The 22,942-nt window shown below is 34.1% G+C and overlaps 1 protein-coding gene across 6 annotated transcripts in view; it reads left to right on the top strand.

Annotated features, from left to right (window-relative positions):
• Positions 1-22,942, top strand: part of DGKB (diacylglycerol kinase beta) — a 685,277-nt gene that overhangs the window by 279,665 nt on the left and 382,670 nt on the right. For all 6 annotated transcript variants that reach the window (XM_044766591.2, XM_070509328.1, XM_070509320.1 and 3 more), the window contains 3 exons: positions 8,481-8,566; positions 10,693-10,782; positions 16,971-17,131. In XM_044766591.2, the coding sequence (XP_044622526.1) occupies positions 8,481-8,566; positions 10,693-10,782; positions 16,971-17,131 (337 nt within the window). The remainder of the gene's footprint in view (positions 1-8,480; positions 8,567-10,692; positions 10,783-16,970; positions 17,132-22,942) is intronic.

Below are 22,942 nucleotides of genomic sequence, written 5' to 3'. Positions count from 1 at the left end.
AACTTTTTTTTCTTTATAGTAGTCTAAATTTATTTCCTAATTTATAATACCTTCTTACTTAACATTCTAAAGTTAACTTTGTGGAATGATCTGATGCATATAAAATAAAAACTCTTTCTCATTACTGATAATAAAAGCATTAGGATGACAGAATGGATTTGAGCAGATTTGCCAAGCAGACCCAAGCCACCTAATCACTTTTGCTGCTACATTTTATGGGTAATTTTAGACTGTCCTTTGGACCATAGACAATATCTCTGTGCTTTCCAGTTGGAAGTATTAAGAGTAAGTATGAGTTCTTCCCAGTTAACTTCTTTGAATGATCAGGAAATATGGGTAATTTTTGGTGAAATTAAAACTATTATATCTTTCACTTCATTCTTTACTTCAAAATTGTCAGTCCTATTTAAGTGGTAGTCGTGTAACTTAAAAACTTGAAATATTTTTAATTGCATTTCTAAATATATGTTTACATTAGTATGCATGTAACATATGCATATACATCAGTACTTTGTGTGATGAAGATACATATATATGACCATAAACTTGACTCTATTTGTAGCACTAAATATAGTATGTAAATACTGAGTCGAATTAACTTGCTCCCATTCTAAGGCAGGAAACTCCTACATTTATAGATGAGGGAAAATAATTGGGAAAAAAAGTTGTTTTATATTCTTCAGCTACTTGACACTTAAATATTAATGTATGTTTACATATATTTAAAATGCCCTAAAAGGGTTACTATTTTCCACATACTGTAATAAACTTATATTTTAAAGTAAGATCTTTTAAAAGTGTTTTATTATACTAATGAAATCATGAATTGTTTCAATAAAAGGTCAAGACTATTTTAGCTACACATTACTTTGTTGCTGCTTATTCAAATTGACTTGAAAGAATTTAACATTCCTTTTAAGACATTAATTTTCCACGAATTATGTGCACTAGTCAAAAAAGGAGCACATATTTGGACCACATTACACAGCCTACTGTTTACTGACTTCTTTCTAATTCATTTTACACTAGGGTGAATATTAAAATTATTTAATGAGATAACATCATCAGTTTCCCAGGAGTAAAGACACTCTCATTTTCTGTCACTCCATCTCTCTTTGTCATTTCTCTCTGCCCCTTTCCTTTTCTATCTCTCCCTCCTTCTCTTCTAAAATACACACATGCATAAAAGATGTTTTTGAGATTTCCAGAAATAATGCAATGAATCTTTCAATTATTAATGGTTCACTGGAATATATATTTTCTCAAATACTCTGAAAGTTATTTCTGGCTATGGTGGTAACAGCATTAAACTATACTGAGCTCATAATGATGAGTCCAAATTACTTTTTAAAATAACTATTCTACTTATCTACATGAAATGTCTCCTCACCCCAAACAGTGTAAATTCATCTTCCACACAACATCCTCAAAAGATCAGCCAAATTTGTTGAAACAGGTACATTTCCTAGTTTATCTAAACTTCATAATTTATTGGTAAAATAGAATATATACGATATTACTTTAAGTTGAAATGATGGGGGAGGCACATTTCAGTTGATGAGTCGTAAGTTTGAAGCTGTCATTATCAAAATCCACAGAAAAAGATGAAATACAACCCCCACACCTCCATTTTGTACTATATACTGTAGAAGAAACTTTGGGGGACATAACTGCTTCATGCATAGATTTTTCAAAGTGGCTGCAGCAGCAATAATATCAATGATAGCAAAGTACATATGGGTGCAGTCTGGGTATTAAAAAACAATGCGGGAGGTATTAAGAATTGGTTGTCTACACTATAAATATAGTTTCAAACACAATAATAACATCACAAACCAGATATTTAGCCTGATTTTAGTGAGGCAATTGTGAAGCCATCTAATCTTCTAACTCTAAGAATAAAACGTAACTGTGTACACGCAAGCATGAATATGAATTGAGCTGAATAATAACAGATAAGTACACTTGTTTCTGGCTCAAAATACTTAAATCAGAATGCAGACTTAAGGCAAGCTCTTGAAGTAAACTATGTTTTCAAAACAAAGAAGGGGAAAAGGAAGGAGGAGAGTGGATGACATATAATAAAGTCATTTTCTTTCTTTCTTTTATTTTGTTTTTCTGAGGAAGATTTCCCCTGAGCTAGCATCTGTGCCAGTCTTCCTCTATTTTTAGTATGTGGGCCGCCAGCACAGCATGGCCATTAACAGAACAGTGTAGGTCCATGCCTGGGAACTGAACCCAGGCTGCTGAAGTGGAGCACATTGAACTTAACCACTAGGCCACCAGGCCTGGCCCAATGAAGTCATTTTTGATCCTTCAACCTTATGTTTCTTTAATATGAAGGAATGTGAAAATGTATGATTAGCTTTTAGTGGTGTTAAGCATCATAATCTCACACCCACTTTTTTTTAGGATGTGCTGTAGTGGTGGCTGTTGAGCAAATGTGATAAGAAATCATCGGATACAGAGCTAATAGACATGCACGTTAACATACTCTGTTTAAATTTAGCTATTGTGGATAAACAGTAAATGCTCTAGGAGAGCATTAATGACCAACATTGAAAACTCAAAAATCATTAATCCACTTCATAAATCATTTTAAGTTTTAATTTCAATATATTTCCATAAAAAACATACATAAATTCAGAGCCATGCATGATTGCTTCATTGAAAAATGTTAATACTTACGAATTCTGCAAGTCAACTTCTGAAATTGACAGGAGAAAAGTATAGTATACAGTACTAAAGGTTCCACAAGTGGACATCTTTCCAGACATTCCTTATTCCCTCATCCTCCCCACTGTTAGGATGACTTATGAAATGGGAGCCTCACAGCTGCTGGTCTCAACAGCTTCATGGGTAAAAGGTAAACGCTCACACAGAGCCCTGAATTTCGGCTCTTGCCGGCCTCTTGGATTTGCTTTTTCTCATTCAGAGCTGTTTTCCTCTGCACTTTCTGTCCCCAGTGCCATAAGCAGGTCTCCCAGTCGTTCACTGGCTACAGTTTCAGATTGGAGAGAGGAGAACGTCCTCACTCTCCATCCAGCTTTGCTTGTAAGAAAGTTCTCTTTGTGACTATTTTGCTAGAACACTGGCAGTGGGGCAGGTGGGGAAAGAAAGGGATGGCAATCTGATCTCTAAAATATATATTCTACTTTTAATGAAGTAAAACATAATTAAATTAGTAATAACCTGTGGACAGTACAATGTAATTTACATACACATTTTGTTATTCCTTAAAAGAGCCCAATGAAACCAGTGGTGTTAATTCCATTTTAAAGATAAGGAAATGGAGGCCCAGAAAGATTAAATAATTTTCCAAGGCTACTATTCAATGAATGAGTGGAATAAGGAATGAATGAATCTCTAGGGAAAACAGCATGGATTGAGTGGACTAGGAGCTTGAGACAGAGAGGTCAAGTTTTCAATCCATTTAGCAATCAATTTACAGAGAGTAAGCTGGTCTGACAGTCACATGGGGTTTATGTTTGGGGGTAGGATGCTGCTGAAGAACCAATGATGACAATTTTAAAAGAAAACAAGAATGAATAACAGATGAAACATCATCATGGAGTAGAAGAACAATGGTGAGTCAAATGGATGGTTAGGCTTTCACCAGAAACAACGAGCTTTATGGTAAACTTTTCAGCCGCTTGAATATTTTGAAAAGTTTTGTAGCCTTCAATGACATAATGTTTGAAAACTTAGGAGATAGACAAATTAATACAGAAATATAACAGGCAAAAGCTGATTTAGGAAGAATTAGAAAACGGAAATTTTCTCAAGAATTATTAAAGGATTTAGCACAATTTTTTAAGACTTTTCTATTTTAAAAAAAGAAATCAAAGACTCATGAGAAATTGGATAGTTTATATACAAATTCTACTAGTTTTAAGGAACTTCCAAATTATGCAGATGCTTTCAAAAAATAGAAAATGAGAGCATACTTTGCAACTCATCTTATGAGACAGAATAATTTTGATAAAGATTAGAGATGGTATCAGGAAGAAAAATATTGAGTCTATTGTGTTCATGAATATAGATACAAACTTCTAAACAAAATATTAGCAAACTAAATCCAATTCTCTATAGAAATGTTAATAAACAAGGTCCAGTTGGGGTACATGAGAAGATTGTGAAAACGGTTTAATAATGCAGAAATGTATAAATGTGTATTCTTACATTACCGATTAAATGAGATCAACCATATCAACGTCTCAAAAGATGCATAAAAAAATATTTAACATTTATTTATAATAAAAATTCTTACTATAACAAGAATAGAAGTAAACTTTATTAACCTTATGAAAGGTGTCACTCAAAAAAGAGATAGAAATTCCTACAACAAACATCATCCTAAATGGGGAAATTCTGGAAGTATTCTACTTAAATTCAGGAACAAAATGGACATTCTCTATGAATACTCCAGTTCAACAGTGTGTTGGAGCTCTGGCCAGCACAATAAGACAGGGAAAGAAATAACAATTATAAGAATTGGAGATCACTATTTGTATCATTTTTGTTAGCATATGATACGATCGTTTACATAGAGGTCAAATGACTCTACAAACAAAATATAGACAATAGAAAAAGTAGGGGCGGGTCCCATGGCTTAGTGGTTAAGTTCATGCGCTACACTTCAGAAGCCCAGACTTTCCCTGGTTTGGATCCCGGGCGTGGACTTGGCACTGCCCATCAGGCCATGCTGAGGCGGTGCCCCACATAGCACAACTAGAAGGACCTACAACTAGAATATACAACTATCTACTAGGGGTTTTGGGGAGAAGAAGAAAACAAAGAAGATTGGCAACAGATGTTAGCTCAGGGGCCAATCTTTAAAAAAAAAGAAAAAATAGGAGTTTTGTGGCTGTTTACAAGATCAATATATAAAAGTTAAATATATTTATATACGCCAACAACAAAAACATAAACAATTTTTTAAATATTTAAAATACCAACACGAATTATAAAACAACCAAGAATAAATATAATAAAATATATGCAAGACCTGTAAGTAGAAAATTGAAAACTTTATTGAAGGACATTAATCAATATCTAAGTAAATTAAACCATCCTGTATTCATGGATGAAGAAACTTAGTTAACATTACACCGATGTTGTTTCTTCCAAAATTGATCTATAAGCTTAATGTAACTCTAGTCAAAATCATAATTTGTTTTTCTTTTTTTTAATTTTTGTGGATTATGACAAATTAGCTTTAAAATGTATATAGAAAAGCAAAGAAGGAGTAACCGCCTAGATTATTCATGCTTTATGAAATACAGACTTACTATTAAGCTATAGTAATTATTAGAGTGTGGTACTGGTGCAGAGATGGACAAATTCATGAACGAAATAGAATAGACGGTCCAAAAAGAAATGTAATCATATAAGGAAATTTGACGTATGATGGAGTGTGCATGGTAGAAAGTTGAATTATCCAATACATGAAAATATAGATTAAAAAATGAAGAGAAAAATTGGTACACAACAACCAAAAACCGAGAAGAAAGGGAGAAAGGGAGGAAAGGAGAAAGAGAGAAAAAAGGAGAAAAAGAGGGCAAGGGAGGGAGTGAGGGAGAGAAGAGAAGGGAATAAAGAGATCCCTACCTCACACCACCACAATAGAATATTCTGAATATTTTACATATTATATTGGTATATGTTATACAACATATTTTATGTATATTATATATACAATTCTATGTGATGGTGTGAGGTAGGGTTTCTAGTCTATTATCATTGTACATATTAATATATATAATACACATTAAATATGTTTATATATAAACATATCATTATATATAATGATAGTAGACTATAATCTGTACCTCACATGACCACATAGAATTTCTGTCAAAAGTAAAACCAAAATTTTAAAAAAGAGTGTATGTGAATTCTCTTCTGACCTCTGAGTAAGCAAACAGACTGAAGTGCTGGCCACATATGAAAAGACTGATAAATCTGAACACATGAAAACTAAAGCTTGTTCGTTAAAATACACATTAATTAAAGTAAAAGAAAAATCTTTCAACTTGTAGAAGATATTTACCAAAAAACAGAAACAAAAGGATTAAAATTAAGAACACAGAAAGAATTTTCACAAATCCACAGGAAAAGAAAAGGAGTAGAGAAAAGAGACAAAAAGCATGAACTGGCATTTCATGAAAGAGGAAACACGTGTAATTAAGTGCGACATTACAAGTGTTAGAGAGGATGGGCTTAGCCGAAGCTTATCTGCGTTGTTATTGGATGTATGCACTTGTACAACTTCTTTGGGAAACAAAAGTTCCATAAAAATATACTCCAAAAGTAGCCACTGCCCACGAGCATCAGGAAGCAGGTCCAAGAATGACGTTTTTATAAGAACATAAAACTGACCAATCCAAATGTTCATTAACAGGAATTTAAAAAGCCATGTTCACATAAATGGTATTCAGCAGTAGAAATAGAATAACTTCAACTACATATGGAGAGAACTTCAGCTACCATGTGAATGACTCTTAGTAACAATGCTAAGTGGAAATAGTAAAAAGCAAAAAATATGTTATTTAAGGCATGTACATGAAAACCCAAAATTCAGAATAAGGCTCACCTTTGTGAATGAGGAAGAGGGATGCTACAGGGAAAGAACACAGAGGTATAGTATATGTAAGTTATTGGAAATATTCTACCCTTGGAGTGGGCAATTGGTACATAGATTATACATAATACAAGTAAACCAACTGAAAATAGACTGGAAGAAAATATTGCAACATATCTAACAAAAGGTAAATATTCTCAATATAATACCTAAGGAAATACATGAAAGTTCCATGTTCTAAATTTTCATGGCTCTTATTATCAGATGGTGGGGTTTTAGTGAATTTTTATGCATTTCTATTATACTTATGCGTACTGTGTATTACTTTAATAATGTTATTTTCTGACGATGAGAATTTAAATGAAAAATGTCACTCGTAATATGAAAGAGTTTATAAGATAATAGTAAAAGACAACTCATCCGAAAAGAGGGGTAAGGCTTTGAAGATACAGTTCACAGAAGAGGTCATACATCTGTAAACCGACAACAATATACCCAATCCGCTAGGAAACGGAGATGTATGATTTCAAAATAATAGCATGATGCTGTTTTTCACTATTATTGAAGAAATATCATAAAAAGTTTATATGTAGTGTTTTGGAGTTGCAGGCAAATGGACGCTTACATCTTCTACAGTGGGAGCCATTCAGAGGATAATACGATGGTGTAGTGGAACATTTTCCTTCTAGAAGATTAGCGTTCAAAACGTGCACATGTTCACTTAAATGTGCTTCAAATAATGTTAACTACAACAATTATTTTTTTGCAATGATGAAATACTAGAAATAGTCTAAAAGTACATGAAGAAAAATGATTTATTTAATCATGGAAGGTACACCTTATGTAATACGTTCATTCACTTACTGTAAGGCATGATGCAACACCAAATGTGCTGGCACAGAAAGATCTCTTAGACATTTTTAAATTTTAAAAAATGCACACAAATAAGTTAACAGGATATAGCATAATCCCATTCATGTTAAAATATGTTAATAAAATTTATATGTGTATATTCATATATGTAAATATTTAGAAAAAATTTCTTGGATGATTACATATTATATTATTACCATGGTTATCTCTGGGGAAAGGAAGGTGAAGAGACACATTCCAAATATTTCTGTCCTATTTCAACTATTTTATTGCAAGAAAATAGGCATTTATTATTGTATAACTGGCTGCATTACCTGCCTTTGTAACTTTCCCTTTGGTAGGATGCATTAATAAGCACACCGCATGCAGCAGCAACAGAAGAGTGGGCATTTACTGTAGTAGACCCAGCAATTAGGCTTGAGTGTTCCTGGGTAGCAAACACTTCGGGCCAGGTCCAAAGATGTGGAGGAGCCTGGCTCCTGCTTGCAGATTTAAAGTCAGAAGGAAACACTGAAACAGTTGGCTAGAACCCCAGATGCAGCCTGGTCAATTTCTCCCAGTAATGGGGAAGGCAGAAAACTCTCAAAGACATATTTACCGACATAATAGTTACATTTACATAATTATTTGAAAAAGAATTTTTGATTAATAAAAATTGTTAAACATAATAACATGTGTGTCACTAGATTATGTGAACTGCAGACCACATCTGGGAGACTATCTTAATGAAAACTATTATAATTTATTAATTTTGTTTTTTTCTAAAGTTAGAGTCAATAAACGAAAAATAAAATATATTTATTATAGAATCTAGACTATATAATTAAAATATGTTGACATACTAATACTTTTAGAATTTTATTCTAGATATGAATTTACTATATTTGAATGAAATCATTGAGATTACTTTACAATTTTCATAAAATGAAAATGTCTTTCGTTAGATGAAATGCTAACAACACAAAACTTAAAGAGTCCAAATTTTAAAATATCAATCATGTGCCATAACACGTTTATTTTTCAGGTTAAATTTTTTCCGTGACGTTCCTGACTTCCGAGTGTTAGCCTGCGGTGGAGACGGAACTGTGGGGTGGATTTTGGACTGCATAGGTAATGAAGACACATATTTAACGTTTCTGGGGTGAGAGTGGTAACCTTAAATTCTGTACATTTTGTTCATTTATTTTATGAATGCATTGATGTCTTTGGATGCCGTAGTGATATAATGAGATGTGGTATGTTGCGCACTGTTTACTAGTTTAGTTTATTCTTCTATATTTCAAAATTTTAAGTGACAAAATAATTTACAAGTATCTAGAAATCCTTTTCTCATTTATTTCTCATGGAATTTACTAACTCCTCCGGGTTATTTTTTTAAGTGGGCTCTACAAAATCGAGTTATGTATTTGCACTGGAGAGGGAGCCAAAGAGGATCTTAGCATTTGTGATAAAGTCTGTGTCAAATAGATGTACTTATTTTGTTCATGTGTGGAGCCTCGAAACTTTACCCTCTATGTACACTCTATCATCATCAATTGTTATTATCATCATAGCTAATTTTTATTTGTCATGTACTATCTAATAGGCTTTGTGCTAAGATTTTTACCCCATTCATCTTAATTCTCAATTCCGTATATCGATAATCCCATTTTAGAGATAGGGAATTTAAGGCGCAGAGAAGTTAAATAATTAGAACCAAGTTTTACAGCCATGCACTGACAGCGCTGGGATTAGAGCTCACATGTTAACCTTTTTCTATATTTCCTCTCTATTTACATTTAGAAAGCTTGATTTTTATAGGCAAACAAAACAGGTACCTGATTTAGGAGAAAAGGTTGAATGTATCCCAAGAAACGCTTGACAAATTCAGAAAAATTATCTGGTTTTTCAGAGACAGTCAGTTGTCAGAACCAATTACCAGTCAGTAAAATAAATCTTGAATTGGCCTTTATGAGGAGATAAATCCAAAACAATCACTTCTTTAGTTCTCATTTCAGTGAGTGCATTGACCAATTCTTTGTTAAAACCAGGCCCTTTCACAAAAAGGAAAGAATTGATTGCAAATAAGTTTTGCTATTTATATAAATTGAAGCAAACTTTTATTTAGTCAATGTAGGATAGAATATTCTATTTTTTCATACATGCAAAAGTATTCAAATTAAAAATGAATACATATGGTCAGCACACTTTTGATAAGCGTCTAACGACTTTAATCTACTAATATTTTTTTCTGCAAAAGAAACTGAAAATTGTGTTCATTGATTTTCCAATAAAACGTGTAAATAGTATTAATATGCTGTATTTAAGGATAAAACCAGAATTTGAGAACTGCAAAAATTAAAGAATTGCTTCAACAATGTCTGAGGGCTTAGGAGAATTTTAGAGTGAAAAATTAAATAGTAGTATGTTATTGGTTTGTTTTAGCCCCCCCAATCTAAGCCTTGGCTATGCCACTGTGTTACATCCCCAACTAATCTATTCCCTCCCCGTTCTTACACACAGACACATACTGACTTTGAGGGGCTGTGAAGGGAGAAAATTTAAAGAAAAGTAATACGTTTGTGAGAGTCTTTAAAGGCATGTGATGATTCAGACAAAAGTATATAGGATTTCACTGGCCGAGATCTTTGCTGCTCTGAACCCAAAGCACTATGTTATGTAAAGCTGAATTCAAAGAAAACCTGCTGATCCAGAGGTGCCCAGCTCTTTTATTGTTTACTCTGTCACAAAGCAGAGTAAACCATGGTTGGGAACCACACAGCGACATTGTTAGCTCTTTACTCGCTTTTAGAATTTGACTGTTTTCAAAATATTTTACTCCTTAAAGTAAAATGTACCTAGAGTTGATGCTGCAGAAAGACTTTATAGGAACTTACCTCTCCACTCTGGTGACATCCCTATGTGTGTACTCCTCTGCTCAGACACCTGCATCCTTGGGAATGTCAAAGGACTTAAATCAAACTCGCCACAATTTTTAACTAAGATATTTAAAAGGCCTTCCTCATTCATGAGTCTGGAATATTCCTATCACTTTGTGAATTATGGTATTTATTTGTCTTTATAAATTGCTACGAATGTATACAAGTTAATCATAATTTATAATTGTATATATCTATGAAATAGAACTTTTTCTGTTTATAAGTACCTATCGGGATGCCTTCATTTCATGCCAAGCTGTCTTGTTTACTGTTGTTCTATCTGTATCAAAATTTTATTTTAATTTCTTGATTCCACAGAAAAGGCGAACGTTGTGAAGCATCCTCCAGTTGCCATTCTGCCTCTTGGAACGGGCAACGATCTAGCAAGATGCCTGCGATGGGGAGGAGGTAAACCAGTGGCAACACCACCAAAAACTTAACAGACCGAGATGCATGCAGAATGCACCCCTCCCCCAAAATAAACCAGCAGTTCTTTACAGCATGGCCACTGCCATGTGATTTCAGCAGACACAGTAAATGATTTCGAACAATAGTCTGGGTTAGATAAACAAATTGTGGACCAAGAGTTAGACTGAGCGTTGGGCTTTTTAACCTGATGCTAATTATAGACTTGATAAAGCAGGCAAGCTTTCGAACCTCTCTGGTTATTTGGTTTCTAATTTAAGAAATGAGATAAGCATAGATTAACTCTAAAGCAATGTTCTGATTTTTAATCTCTGAGTTGTATGGTACAATCACCAGCAAAGGAAAAAGCTGAAAGGCTAATGAATGACTTGTCCAGGAATGAACACATTAAATAACACTTATTTTTTGAGACCACTTTACACCAGGCAGTGTGTTCTGCACTTAAGAGTTAAGAATAGAAAACAAGGTCTGCCTCCAAAAGGGCCTTAAATTCTAGTGGCACATAAAGTCAGATGTAAACTGTGAGACTTCCTACTAAGAAGTAGACAGAAAACCAATATAATGAAAGGCCTCACCCAGCAAATGACAAGATGACACAGAGGAAAAACCTAATAGCTGGATAATGACAGAACCGTATAAAACTGGGGGTGGACTTCATAGGCAGAGGGAACATCAAGTTCAAAGGCCCAGAGGTAGGAAGGCCCTTGACGTATTCAAGGAAATCAAAATGGAGTAGTGTGGATGGAGCATGGTGAGTGAGGGGAGAGTATTTCAGGATGAGTTCTTAAAATATTTTGAAGGGTCATTAATAGGCTATAGTTACCTGAGGATATCAAAAGGGAAAAAAACAACTAGATTTTGCTAAAGAAGCAAGAACTGAATCCTAAATATTTTTAGCATCTAATTCACTAAGAGAAGTTTGAAAAGTGTCTACTAAGACAGATCAGAAGCCCTTGGGGAGCTTGTTAAAAATCTAGTGGCCTGACCTCATCCTAAATATGCTGAATGGAAATCTCTGGGGGTGGGACCTGGACATATGATTTTTTTTGAAAAAACAAACTCCCTAACTAACTATGATTTACAACAAAATTTGAGAACAATTTTTCCATGAGTATCTGGCCAACTGGTGAACTCTAAGTTGTATGTATGTATACAACCAAATTGGAGATTAAGTTAAAAACTTGGTATATGATCTATTCATGATCTTCATTAAGGATATAATTCAGTAAAAGAATATTATTAAATATTGACTTAAATCTCATAGTATCTAAGGATAGAAGCATTACTTATGAGATGCTCATATTTGCCAGTGCCTATATATGTGTATTGATTAAAAGGAAGGAATCATGCATGTGGCCTCTTGTTGTAGTCCTCTGGAAAATATTTTTGATATTTGAAAATTAATGATATTATTTTTGGTCCCAAACTAGCAAATGGCTTAAATTTCAAAAAATATATAAAAGTTCCATTTTGGGCATACTCTAATGATTTTCTTATAAAACTACTTTAAAGATACTATTATCAATGGCCAAAGATACATAGATTGTAGTATATGTCAAAGTATCTATTAATGATGAACTCTCTGTGAGTGCCTGGCATGTGTTGGCACTGTTCTAGGTGCTAGATACAGAATGAGAGAATAAATAAATGACTCCTACTCCTTTTGAAGATTACATTTTCATTGAGTATACAGACAATAAATCAATGAACAGTGAAATATATAGTTACAAAGTAAGATCAAGGCCATGAAAGAATGAAACAGAGTGTATTTTTAGAGAACAACAGAGGGGAACTATTTAGCTAGATGGTCAAGAAGGCTTCCCTGAAGAAGTAACACTCAAGCAGGATTTAAAAGACGAACAGGGAGAAATAGCTTCCTGTATTGAAAGGACTGAAGGGAGGGTGGTGTGATTCTCAAAGCCGTCACGGGGTGGTGGGTAGACATGGAGTCGAGGGTGAATAGGATGAGACTGGAGAGAGATCAGGAGCCAGATAATGCAGGCGGCTTGGTGGTCATGGTAAGAATTTTATTTGAGTGAATTTGAAGCACAAAGTGAAACTTCGAAAGAGCTGTAAAAGCTGAGTGACATGATGACAGTCATGTCTTCCAAAATAGACTAATTTGAGTGTGTACAGTAAACTGTTAAGAAAGTGTAAAAACGTGGAGAATTATAGTTTTCCAAATGAGAACTTTATAGTTGTCATAATGAGGGAACAAAAGGACTGGACTAGGGTGGTGGTAATGCAAATGAGGTAAGTAGACAAACTGGAGTCACATTTTGGGGGGTGAACTGATGGAACTTGCCAGTGGATTAGTTAAGGGCTTTGGGGAAAGAGAGGTAGCAAGAGGGACTAAAAGATGCCAGAGTTGAGTGATTAGGAAATTGGAGATGCCATTTGTGAGAGTTTACTAATAACAAAACATGCACTGAAGTGGGTTTATTTCCTGCCAGGGGTGTAACTGAGCAAGTTGCTTAACAACTATGTGCTTCAGATTTCTCATCAGAATTTAAGAAAATGATTGTACCTGCCTCGCAAGTTCTTGTGCCAGACTACTAAATTGTTTGCCCAGCATCTATGCTGAGTACTTTATGTAGTCTTAGTAATTATCATACTTAACATTTGGGAAAGAAAGGACTTTATTCAACCAGTAATCAGTTGATTCACTTAAGGTCACTGGAAAATATTGACTGGAAACTTCTTTCTTTTGTGAGGAAGATTCTCCCTGATCTAACATCTGTTACCAATCCTCCTTCTTTTTTTTTTTTTTTTGCTTGAGGAAGATTAGCCCTGAGCTAACATTTGTGCCCATCTTCCCCTACTTTGTATGTGTGATGCCTCCACATGCTAGCATGGCTGATGAGTGGAGCAGGTCTGTACCCAGGATCCAACGCTGTGAATCCTGGGGCGCCAAAGCAGAGTGAGTGAAACTTTCAACCACTCAGTCATGGGGCCGGCCCCCTGGAAGCTTCTTTTTTACAAGAATGCATTTCTATATTTTGGATGCAGAAAATGTAACAGTGTAATAACAGGATATCCTAGTGCATTTGAAAAATACATAATTTATATTCTCTTTGCAATTTTTCCAGCAGTAATTAGTCTAACAAATTTCAAGATTATTGCAAGAAAAAGTGTTATTTTGTGAAGAGGTAAGGGGTAAGAGACTGAGTTTTAGATGGGGAACACTTTACAAATATTTATTGTTGTCTTTATGTGATTTTCATTTGTAAAATCTTCTGACTTTTTAGATCCATTCAGTCATTATGATATCATATCATTAAATAGAAAATATTAACTACGTTTTCATTTTGTTTCTTAGCCTAGAGTGATTATAGGCTTTAAATTAAAATATTGGAAGCAAAGTAGCATCATTCTTTTCTGTAAATAAGTTTTTGCTTGCATATTTACTGAGTTTAATGTGCCTTTTTTAAAAAATATGATCTTGAGCTCAGGAATCCTATTTGTAGTTATGGATCATTATTAAACAAGCTTGAGCATAGGTAAATACAAACAAGTAAGGTGTAGACATTTGTTAAAAAGGGGACTACAATTCGGAATTCTTCTCACCTTTGTAAAGTAGTTCTGAACTGCAGATGTTGTGATTCTCAAAATAGATTTGTTGCCTATCTCTTTCCATTTTTATTTGGCTAGAAGGTTGATTGATACCAGCCTTTTTCAGGTTTAGCCATTAAGACTTTGAGAACATAACCAATGGTAAAGATTATAAGTTGAGTGACCCGACTAGAGTCTAGATGTAGTAATTAATTTACACCAAATTCATTCCTACTGTGTTCTCTCCTCGTCAGTTGCTGTTCCTACATTTTTATAGTGTTATGTTGAACCATGCTGCCATTAACCTGAGATATAGCTGAGGACAAGTGCAATATTTGATTTAAAGCATTACTCACTCATATGTCTGCTGAGCGTGTGCATGTGTATATATATAATATTATATTATATATATTTTACTCTACTTCCATACTATATTTTACTAGAGTGTCGTATAAATATATGTAAGTTCACTTATGTCTGAAAACCCTCATACTTATTTGCAAACAAGAGTAGAATTCTGAAAATAGGTGAATATATTTAACTGTTTTTATTCAATTCAATAGGGAAATAGTATATACAATTTTGGGTGGGACTACTATTTATTCTTTTTAAAAGAAATAAAAAATTAAGAAGAAATTAAACATTGAGAATGAGGGTAGAACTACTAAGAAACTTCTGAAATATAAGTAAATTTAATTATTATAGTCTTGTAGTTTAAACACTTCAATATTATATCACTGAACACAATTATATGCATATTATTATGTATGTTCATAGTTTTTGAATTGTGCTATAAAAATACATGACTTATATTGAAGTAATATTGGATATTTTTAATATTTATATCTATATAATTATTGCTTGTTGTATTCCTTGCTGTGTGTATTAATAGTGCATAGTTATTTGTGTGTCTGTGTGTGTGTGAGGAAGATTGGCCCTGAGCTAACATCTGTTGCCAATCTTCCTCTTTTTGCTTGAGGAAGATTGTTGCTGAGCTAACATCCCTGCCAATCTGCGTCTATTTTATGTGGGATGCCACCACAGTGTGGCTTGACAAGTGGTGCTAGGTCTAGACGTGGGATCTGAAACTGTGAACCCTGGGCCACCGAAGCAGAGTGCACAAACTTAACCACTGCACCAGCAGGCTGGCCCCCTTAGTTATTTTTTAAACCTGTGTAACACAAGAAGTGATGGTGGGATCCAAAATAAGGATTTCTAGTTTCTGGCTGCCTTGACCCTCTAATAGTTAATGTGACAAATACACCATAAATGTAATTTATTCATCTTTAGAGAGCGTTGGCCTATGACAGTGCCTATTCTTTTTTCTTTTAATCCAATTAGCTTTTACACTGCTATGTGTGCTAACACCTCTAATGAGGACTCATAGCCTCTGGAATTTACTTGTTCCATGAATAAATTGTTAAAATATAGACCAAAGTTAGACACAGAAAAAAATCTATGAAAATATTTTTGTAACTCAAAATATCATTTCAAGAATGCAAATGTGTGTGTGTAGAGTTAGAGAAACATACATTATTCAACTTAATACAACATTTCAAATTCTGATGTTATCATCAGTATTATTATATTAGTGAGAACTTTCTATTCTTATACCTCATGTACCAAGACCTTTTATGTATTTTCTCATCTTTTTTCTGAATTAATTCTCCCAGCAAACCTAAGTTTTTCCTGAGGATGAAACTATTTAGGGAGGTTAAAAACAAACATTTAAGTAACACAGCCAGGATGAGGTTACAGTCTTAACTAAAATGATATATACCTATAGATACATTTAAGAGAAAATGTAATGTTAAACAATAACTTTCTTTTCAGGCCATGTCAACTGTAGTAGATGCATTAAAAAATTGATTTGTTGAGCATTTATTCTAGGGCAGACTTGGTAAAAGGAACTTGTAGTGAGAAAGTGCAAATAACTATACTGCAGTGTACTAGTTCTAAGGTAGGACTAGTTTTCAGAAGCATGTGCTGCGGGACTGCATAGAATCCATTATTTTGGGAGCGGGGCCTCCAGAAAGAAGTGCTATCAAATACAAAACCTGCAGAAGAAGCAGAAGCAAGCCAGCCGAAAGAAATGGGATACTCTGTGTATTTAGAATAAGAGATGATATGTCACAAAATTAAAAAAGGACTTTCTACTTACATTCAAAGTTGTTCTGGATCACCAGAGGGGTAGGGGAGTGATAGAAAGAGAAAAGTCTAAATTTCCATCCAGATTGTTACTTCAGCAACTGGGTGGAGGGTGTTGCTTTTCTGAGAGAGTGTTCACAGGAGGAAGATATGGAAGCAGATCATTAGTTTTATTTTGAATATGTTGCTATAAAGTTTTGTGGGGGGTATGCAGTGGAGATGTTCATTTGACAGTTGGCTATACTGAGAATTTGCACCACAGGAGAGAAATACAAGTTGCAAATTAAACTAAAAATAAAATATTGGTATGAATATAAGATTATAATTATTTCTTCAGTTTGTGTCAGAATTTACTTTAAAATGCATTATTTAGCTTTAGCATGATACTCATGCATACACACACTCAAATGCATAAATGTAGCTTTCATTATTTGGTTATGCTTTTTCTCAAGATAATTTTTTTTCATTAGGTTATGAAGGTGAGAATCTGATGAAAATCCTAAAAGACATTGAAAACAGCACAGAAATCATGTTGGACAGGTGGAAGTTTGAAGTCATACCTAATGACAAAGATGAGAAGGGAGACCCAGTGCCTTACAGTATCATCAATAACTACTTTTCCATTGGCGTGGTAAGATTTTCCACTGCATGTTCTTTTGCGCCAGTCCTGCATAATCACCCCATGTAAACTCTTACACTAAGACGATTGACTGATTGTAAATAATTTATTTTATCTTCGTGTCAGCAAAACACCTCTTGTAATGGGCAATAATACAGCTTATGAGTTTATTTAAAGTCAGAGAATCAGCAATAGATGAATTTTTCATGTGTTAAACAAAGGAAAGAAAGTATGTGTTTTGTAATCGGCTTGATTGTGTTATTATAAGGAAGGATAGAATGGTTTATGTTAAGATAGTTATAAGTTTTAGAGTACATACTAAAGTTCCACATTAGTGAAAATGTGAAAACAATGATATTTTGAGATCTATATTATAATATCGTTATAACCTGCCAGGTGGTTTTTACGTAGAGATATTCTTTTTAAATTTTGGTTAAGTCTGAAGTCTAAGAAAAATGCTGCTACTATTCTCAAGTGGTTAATAAGTCAAAAGACTAACTTTTCACTTGATTTCTTGAAAAATCTTAGACTGAAAGTAAAATATCATTTGGCAATTGAAAGAGCTGTTGAAATTTTAATCCTTAAGGGATTAATAATTTTTAACAGTGATTATATGTTATGTATATATATATATAACCCAGTAATTATGAAGTCTAAAAATATATTATCTACAAAATTACATTCCTTTTCACATGTCAATCAATATTATCTAATGCCATGTCACATTCTCTCTCATGCACACACACACGCATACACATCCCACTACTAGACTATAAAAAGCATTAGTTGAGTCCACGAACTTAGGAGTAGAGCTGCCTAGGTAAGAATACGTTGGCAAATTTTTTATTCTGTGTCCATTCATTTATCTATTTCATGATGGTTATTATTTTCTCTCTCACAGTTATAATTAATGTGATTATACATTTAAACTTCCTCAATAATGGTCCATATTGAAGGCTAAATATACAATTGTTATTAAAGCTATGATGATGATGATGATGATTTGCAAGGAAAATGTAATACACCTTGATCCATAAAAGTCCTCTTATTTATATTTGATATTAATATAAATAATAATATTTTAACAGCTTTATTGGCATATAACTTACATACAACCAAATTCACTCATTTTAAGTGAATCTTGTAATGATTTTAATAAATCTATCCGATTTTAGAGCATAAAATAAGAACCCTCATGCCCATTTGTAGTCAATTCTGGCTTCTCCCAGCTCCAAGCAACAACTAATCTTTCCGCCTCTAAGATTTGCCTTTTATGGATATTTCATGTAAAAGAAATCATACAGTATATAGCCTTTTGCATCTGGCTTCTTTTACCTCACATGTGAACTGCATGAACCCATGTGAACTTCATGAATACTATATTCTTTTTTACTGCTGAGCAGTATCGCATTGTATAGATATATCACACATTGTTTATCTGTTCACCAGTTGATGGACATGTAGAGAATTTCCAGCCTTTGATATTATGAATAACGCCACTCTCTTGTGTCCTTTTAGTGAATTTTTTGTTTCATTTACCATAATTTTTAACTCCAGAACTTCCATTTGCTTCTCTTTTTATAATTTCTATATCTTTAATTAGTATTTGAGGAGACATTGTTGTTAAGCTTTCCTTTATTCTTTAAATATGGTTTTCTTATCTTTTTGATATGTTTATCACAGCTGTTTTGAAGTCTTTGTCTGCTAAGTCCAATATCTGGAGACCATTAGAGAGTTTGATAGCACTTGGGCCCCATAAAAGACATTGTTTTTTCCAAATACGTGTCACACTTTCCTATTCCTCTGCGTGTCTAATAATTTTTGTTGAAAACTAGACATTTTATGTAATATTTTATAACACTCTGAATTTGGATTTTCCCACAGTGGTTGTGATTGTTCCTGTGTTTGTCTAGTGATGAGGCTGCACTAATTATGTGAAGCCTTTCTCCTCTGTGGTGCAAGGATACTGATGCTCCAGTTTGTCTCTTTTTTTTAGTTTTTGTTTTAATTTTAATCCTAGCTTCCTAGGGATCACCTCTGTGTCAGCACAATTGATCAGAGTTTGTGGTCAAATACCCTGAGTCAGTAAGTCTTCATCCACTTGCCATTAGATATGTGTGTTCATTGGGGAGCACATATGAACATCAGGCAATTCTTAATCTGATTCAGCTTTAATATCTGCTAGCCCTTATTTTGTCTCTTCTCTTTATGTACACGGCTCCTCAAGGATATGAAGATAGCAAGGACCCTCTTTGGTCTTTCTTGAACATGTTTGTAGTCTTACACATGCATATGGCCTTTCAGACAGCCAAGGATATGGGGAAATTTATCAAGGCTCATTACGGCTGTCTGATTCCCAAGATCTCCTGTTGAATTTCTGACTAGTTAGCTGCTTAGTTGCTTGACCTAATCAGTTTGCAAACTCAGATGAGCTGCGACATTGGCCTTCCTTGTCCATTTGCCATGTAGATAGCTATTGTTTTAGGTAACTCTCCAGGCCATGGAGTTTTTCTGGCTTCCACTCCAAATTAGGTCACCTCCACTGACAGTAAAGTTGTTGGCTTTCATAGCTTGCCCCATCCTGGTAGAACTGTAGCACTGATGGGGTTGGACGGTAAGGGAGCGGCCCAAGACTGAAACATCACAGATTACCACTATTCCTATCTGGGGTTCAGTAGTTTTCCTTGAACAAACACTTCTCAATTCATATATGCCTTCGGTCAATTTCCAGTGGTCCTCACAGAGGATAATGCCTCCCCACCACAGGAGACATCTGGCAATGTTTGAATACACATTTGACTGTCATGACTGGGAGGGTATTGCTACTGGCAGCTCGTGGGTAGAGGCTAGGGATGCTGCTAAACACCTCACTGCATAGAACAACCTCCCAAACACGCAAGAAAGAATTAGACAGCTCAGAATATCAATAGTTTTGAGGCTGAAAAACCGTGACATCAAGAAACAGAAATACTAAATACAAAACTCAAGATGTTGGAAAAGGAGAAAGAGCAAAAACCCAAAGAAATGAGGAGGAAAGTTATAATAGAAATAAAACAGGAAATACAGCAGAGAATAACAACAATAAAAAAATAGAGACTCTTATTGAAACCAAAAATTGGATTATTGAAGAGTTAATCAGATCTATTACAAAATTGATTTTACAAAAATATTGTAAAAAGAATTGTAAATAACAATATAGAGTGAATAAGATGAAAAAAAACCCCATATACACAAAAAGTAATATCTCAACTGAAATTATATTGGGACAAAATACAAAGCATAGCAAAGTTGCCAAATATAAATTCAACTTAAATATTCAATAGAATTCCATTATATCAGCAATAACCAAGGAATTTACAAAAACAGCCAAAAAGTTAAAAATATCTAGGAATTAATAAAGAATATACAAGGCCTACATATAGAAAATGTTAAAACTCTCTATAGATACATAAGAAATCAGAATAAATGGAGACATTTCCATCCTTAGATGAAATAGCTTAATATAATATGCAAATTAATTTATACATTTAATCTATAACTAATCAATATTAGAGCTGGATTTTATGACAAACTTGGAAAACTTATTCCAAAATATATATGACAAAGTAGTTAAATCAATTTTAATAAAAAGAAAAGGAGGAGAGTGTTTTACCAAATTAAACATGTTACCAATGGATTGGATAATTATAATAGAAAGATGCTATGAAAAAATACATGAATGAATCAGCAGAGGAGTAGAGAAAGATATTGAAATTCAGCATAGGTGTGGCAGAAAAACTCACTGGAGAAATGAGAGATTGCTTAGTTGAAAGTGTCAAAAACTAGCTTTCTAGGAGGAGAAAATTTTATTAGAACTCTACCTTACATTTTACTTTTATATTTACATTATATTTTATAAACTGCTAGATTTATTAAACTACTAAATTTGAAATGCAAAGTTTAGGACTTAATAAAAGAATACGTAATAGAATATATTTATGATCTTGAGGTGGAGCAAAACTAACTAAACATGGTGGATTTTGATTGCGTTTTCTTTTGAATGGTCCTGTTCCATTTGACTTGGAGCCTCTTTCACTGAATAGAACATGGGAAGTAGGAGTGTGACGGGAGGAGAGCATCCCTTCAGGAAGTATTTGCCTGTCCCTGAGTAAGACAAAAGCTCAACACTCAGGGCCAACATCAGAGCAATAGACCTTACAGGAAGTTCAAGCATTGGCTGCCACTCAGCAAGACCACCTTATACTCACCAACCTGTATTCCTCTGCCCCAATCAATGAATCCAGAAAACAGTGAAATGAAATGAATCATCTATCTCAAGCTATTCCTGGATATATAAGAAGTACTGGAGTTAGAGCATTGAAAGGATGAGGAGGACATTTCAATTTTTTGCTATTACCAGCATGAGAAAGCTTAAGACGGCACATAATTTGTACTTGAAATTATCTCTAGGCTCCCTGCTACCCCCTAGTTACAAGGTGGTCTCATCTCAAAGTTTGACTCTACTGTCAGTATAGTTTTCATGATTTTAACTATCGCCCTTCATATACTCACTGGAAGTACTTTACACGTTACACAAAACCTTGCCTCAAACTTTTAGAAAACCTGTGATGGTCGGAAATGTATTGATAAATATCATCCTGTACATTATGATATACCCTTGTATCAGTCAGAGTGTGTTGACTGCTGGCACAAATAACCCAAAATGTCAGTGGTCTGACAACAACTGAAAATTAGTTCTTCCCTCACACGATAGGACAACGTGGGTTGACATTTGGGGAGAGGCCCTGCTCCATTCTGTCAGTCAGTGACCCAGGTTCCTTCCATCTTGTGGTTTCACCCTCCTCTGGATATACAGAGCCTTCTCTATTCAACAATTGGGTAACCAAAGAGAGTGGAGTATTGGAATGGATTTTTTTTTTATTATCTGCCAGGCGTGGAAGATGTTCCACTTATAAGCCATTGGTCATATCTTCATCACTTGGATCCACCTAATTGTAGGAAACTGGGAAAGGAATTCTGTCAGCCCAGGAAGAAAAAGGAAATTGGTAAATAACTAGTCAGTTTCTGCTAATTCCTTCTTTGTAATACTTTTCACTTTTAGCCAGAACAATTGGAAATGATCCTGAAATCATAATTAACTCTGAAAATAGATATTATTCTACCATGGTGGTCCTTCAATAAAAGCATATTTATCTATCATTTACAATGTACCAGGTACTGTTTGAAGATTGCAGGGAACAAGATAGAAAAAGTCTATGTAATCACTAAGCTTACATTATAGTGAGGTGAGAGAGAATTGTCATGAGAGGCTGAACAGCTGGACATAAGAAGCATGGATTACAGAAATTAATAAGAAAAACTGCTAAGTGCTACCTTTCATTCTGATTTTGTACCTTAAGATAACTTTAGATAATCTCAAAAATCCCAGGAAGAAAACTGTCTACCCAGTTCATTGCCACCAAATTCACATATGTCATTAATTTTATCCTCATGGTTGATTCTTCATTCGTTTGCTTAATAAACATAAAACCTAAGGACCTTTTATTTTTGCTCATGCCCTAGAGTTATAGCAATGGATTACCTCATTATTAGAACTTGGAGTTTAATGGTAGAGAGACTCATTAAAAAATAAATGCAAAAATACATGTTTTTTTTAAATTATGATAAATACTGTGAAAGAAAACAAAAGTTACCATGAGCTAGAATAAGGGACAGCAACTTTAGATCTCATAGTCAGGGAAGACCTATACAAAGAGGCTGCATTTAAGAAAAGATCTGAAGAATGCATGTAAGTGAGTTGGACATCAAAGAGATTGAAAGAGC

The sequence above is a fragment of the Equus asinus genome, chromosome 1 (genome assembly GCF_041296235.1).
Source record: "Equus asinus isolate D_3611 breed Donkey chromosome 1, EquAss-T2T_v2, whole genome shotgun sequence".
Taxonomy (NCBI): Eukaryota; Metazoa; Chordata; class Mammalia; order Perissodactyla; family Equidae; genus Equus; species Equus asinus.
This window is presented reverse-complemented; position numbering and strand designations above follow the sequence as displayed.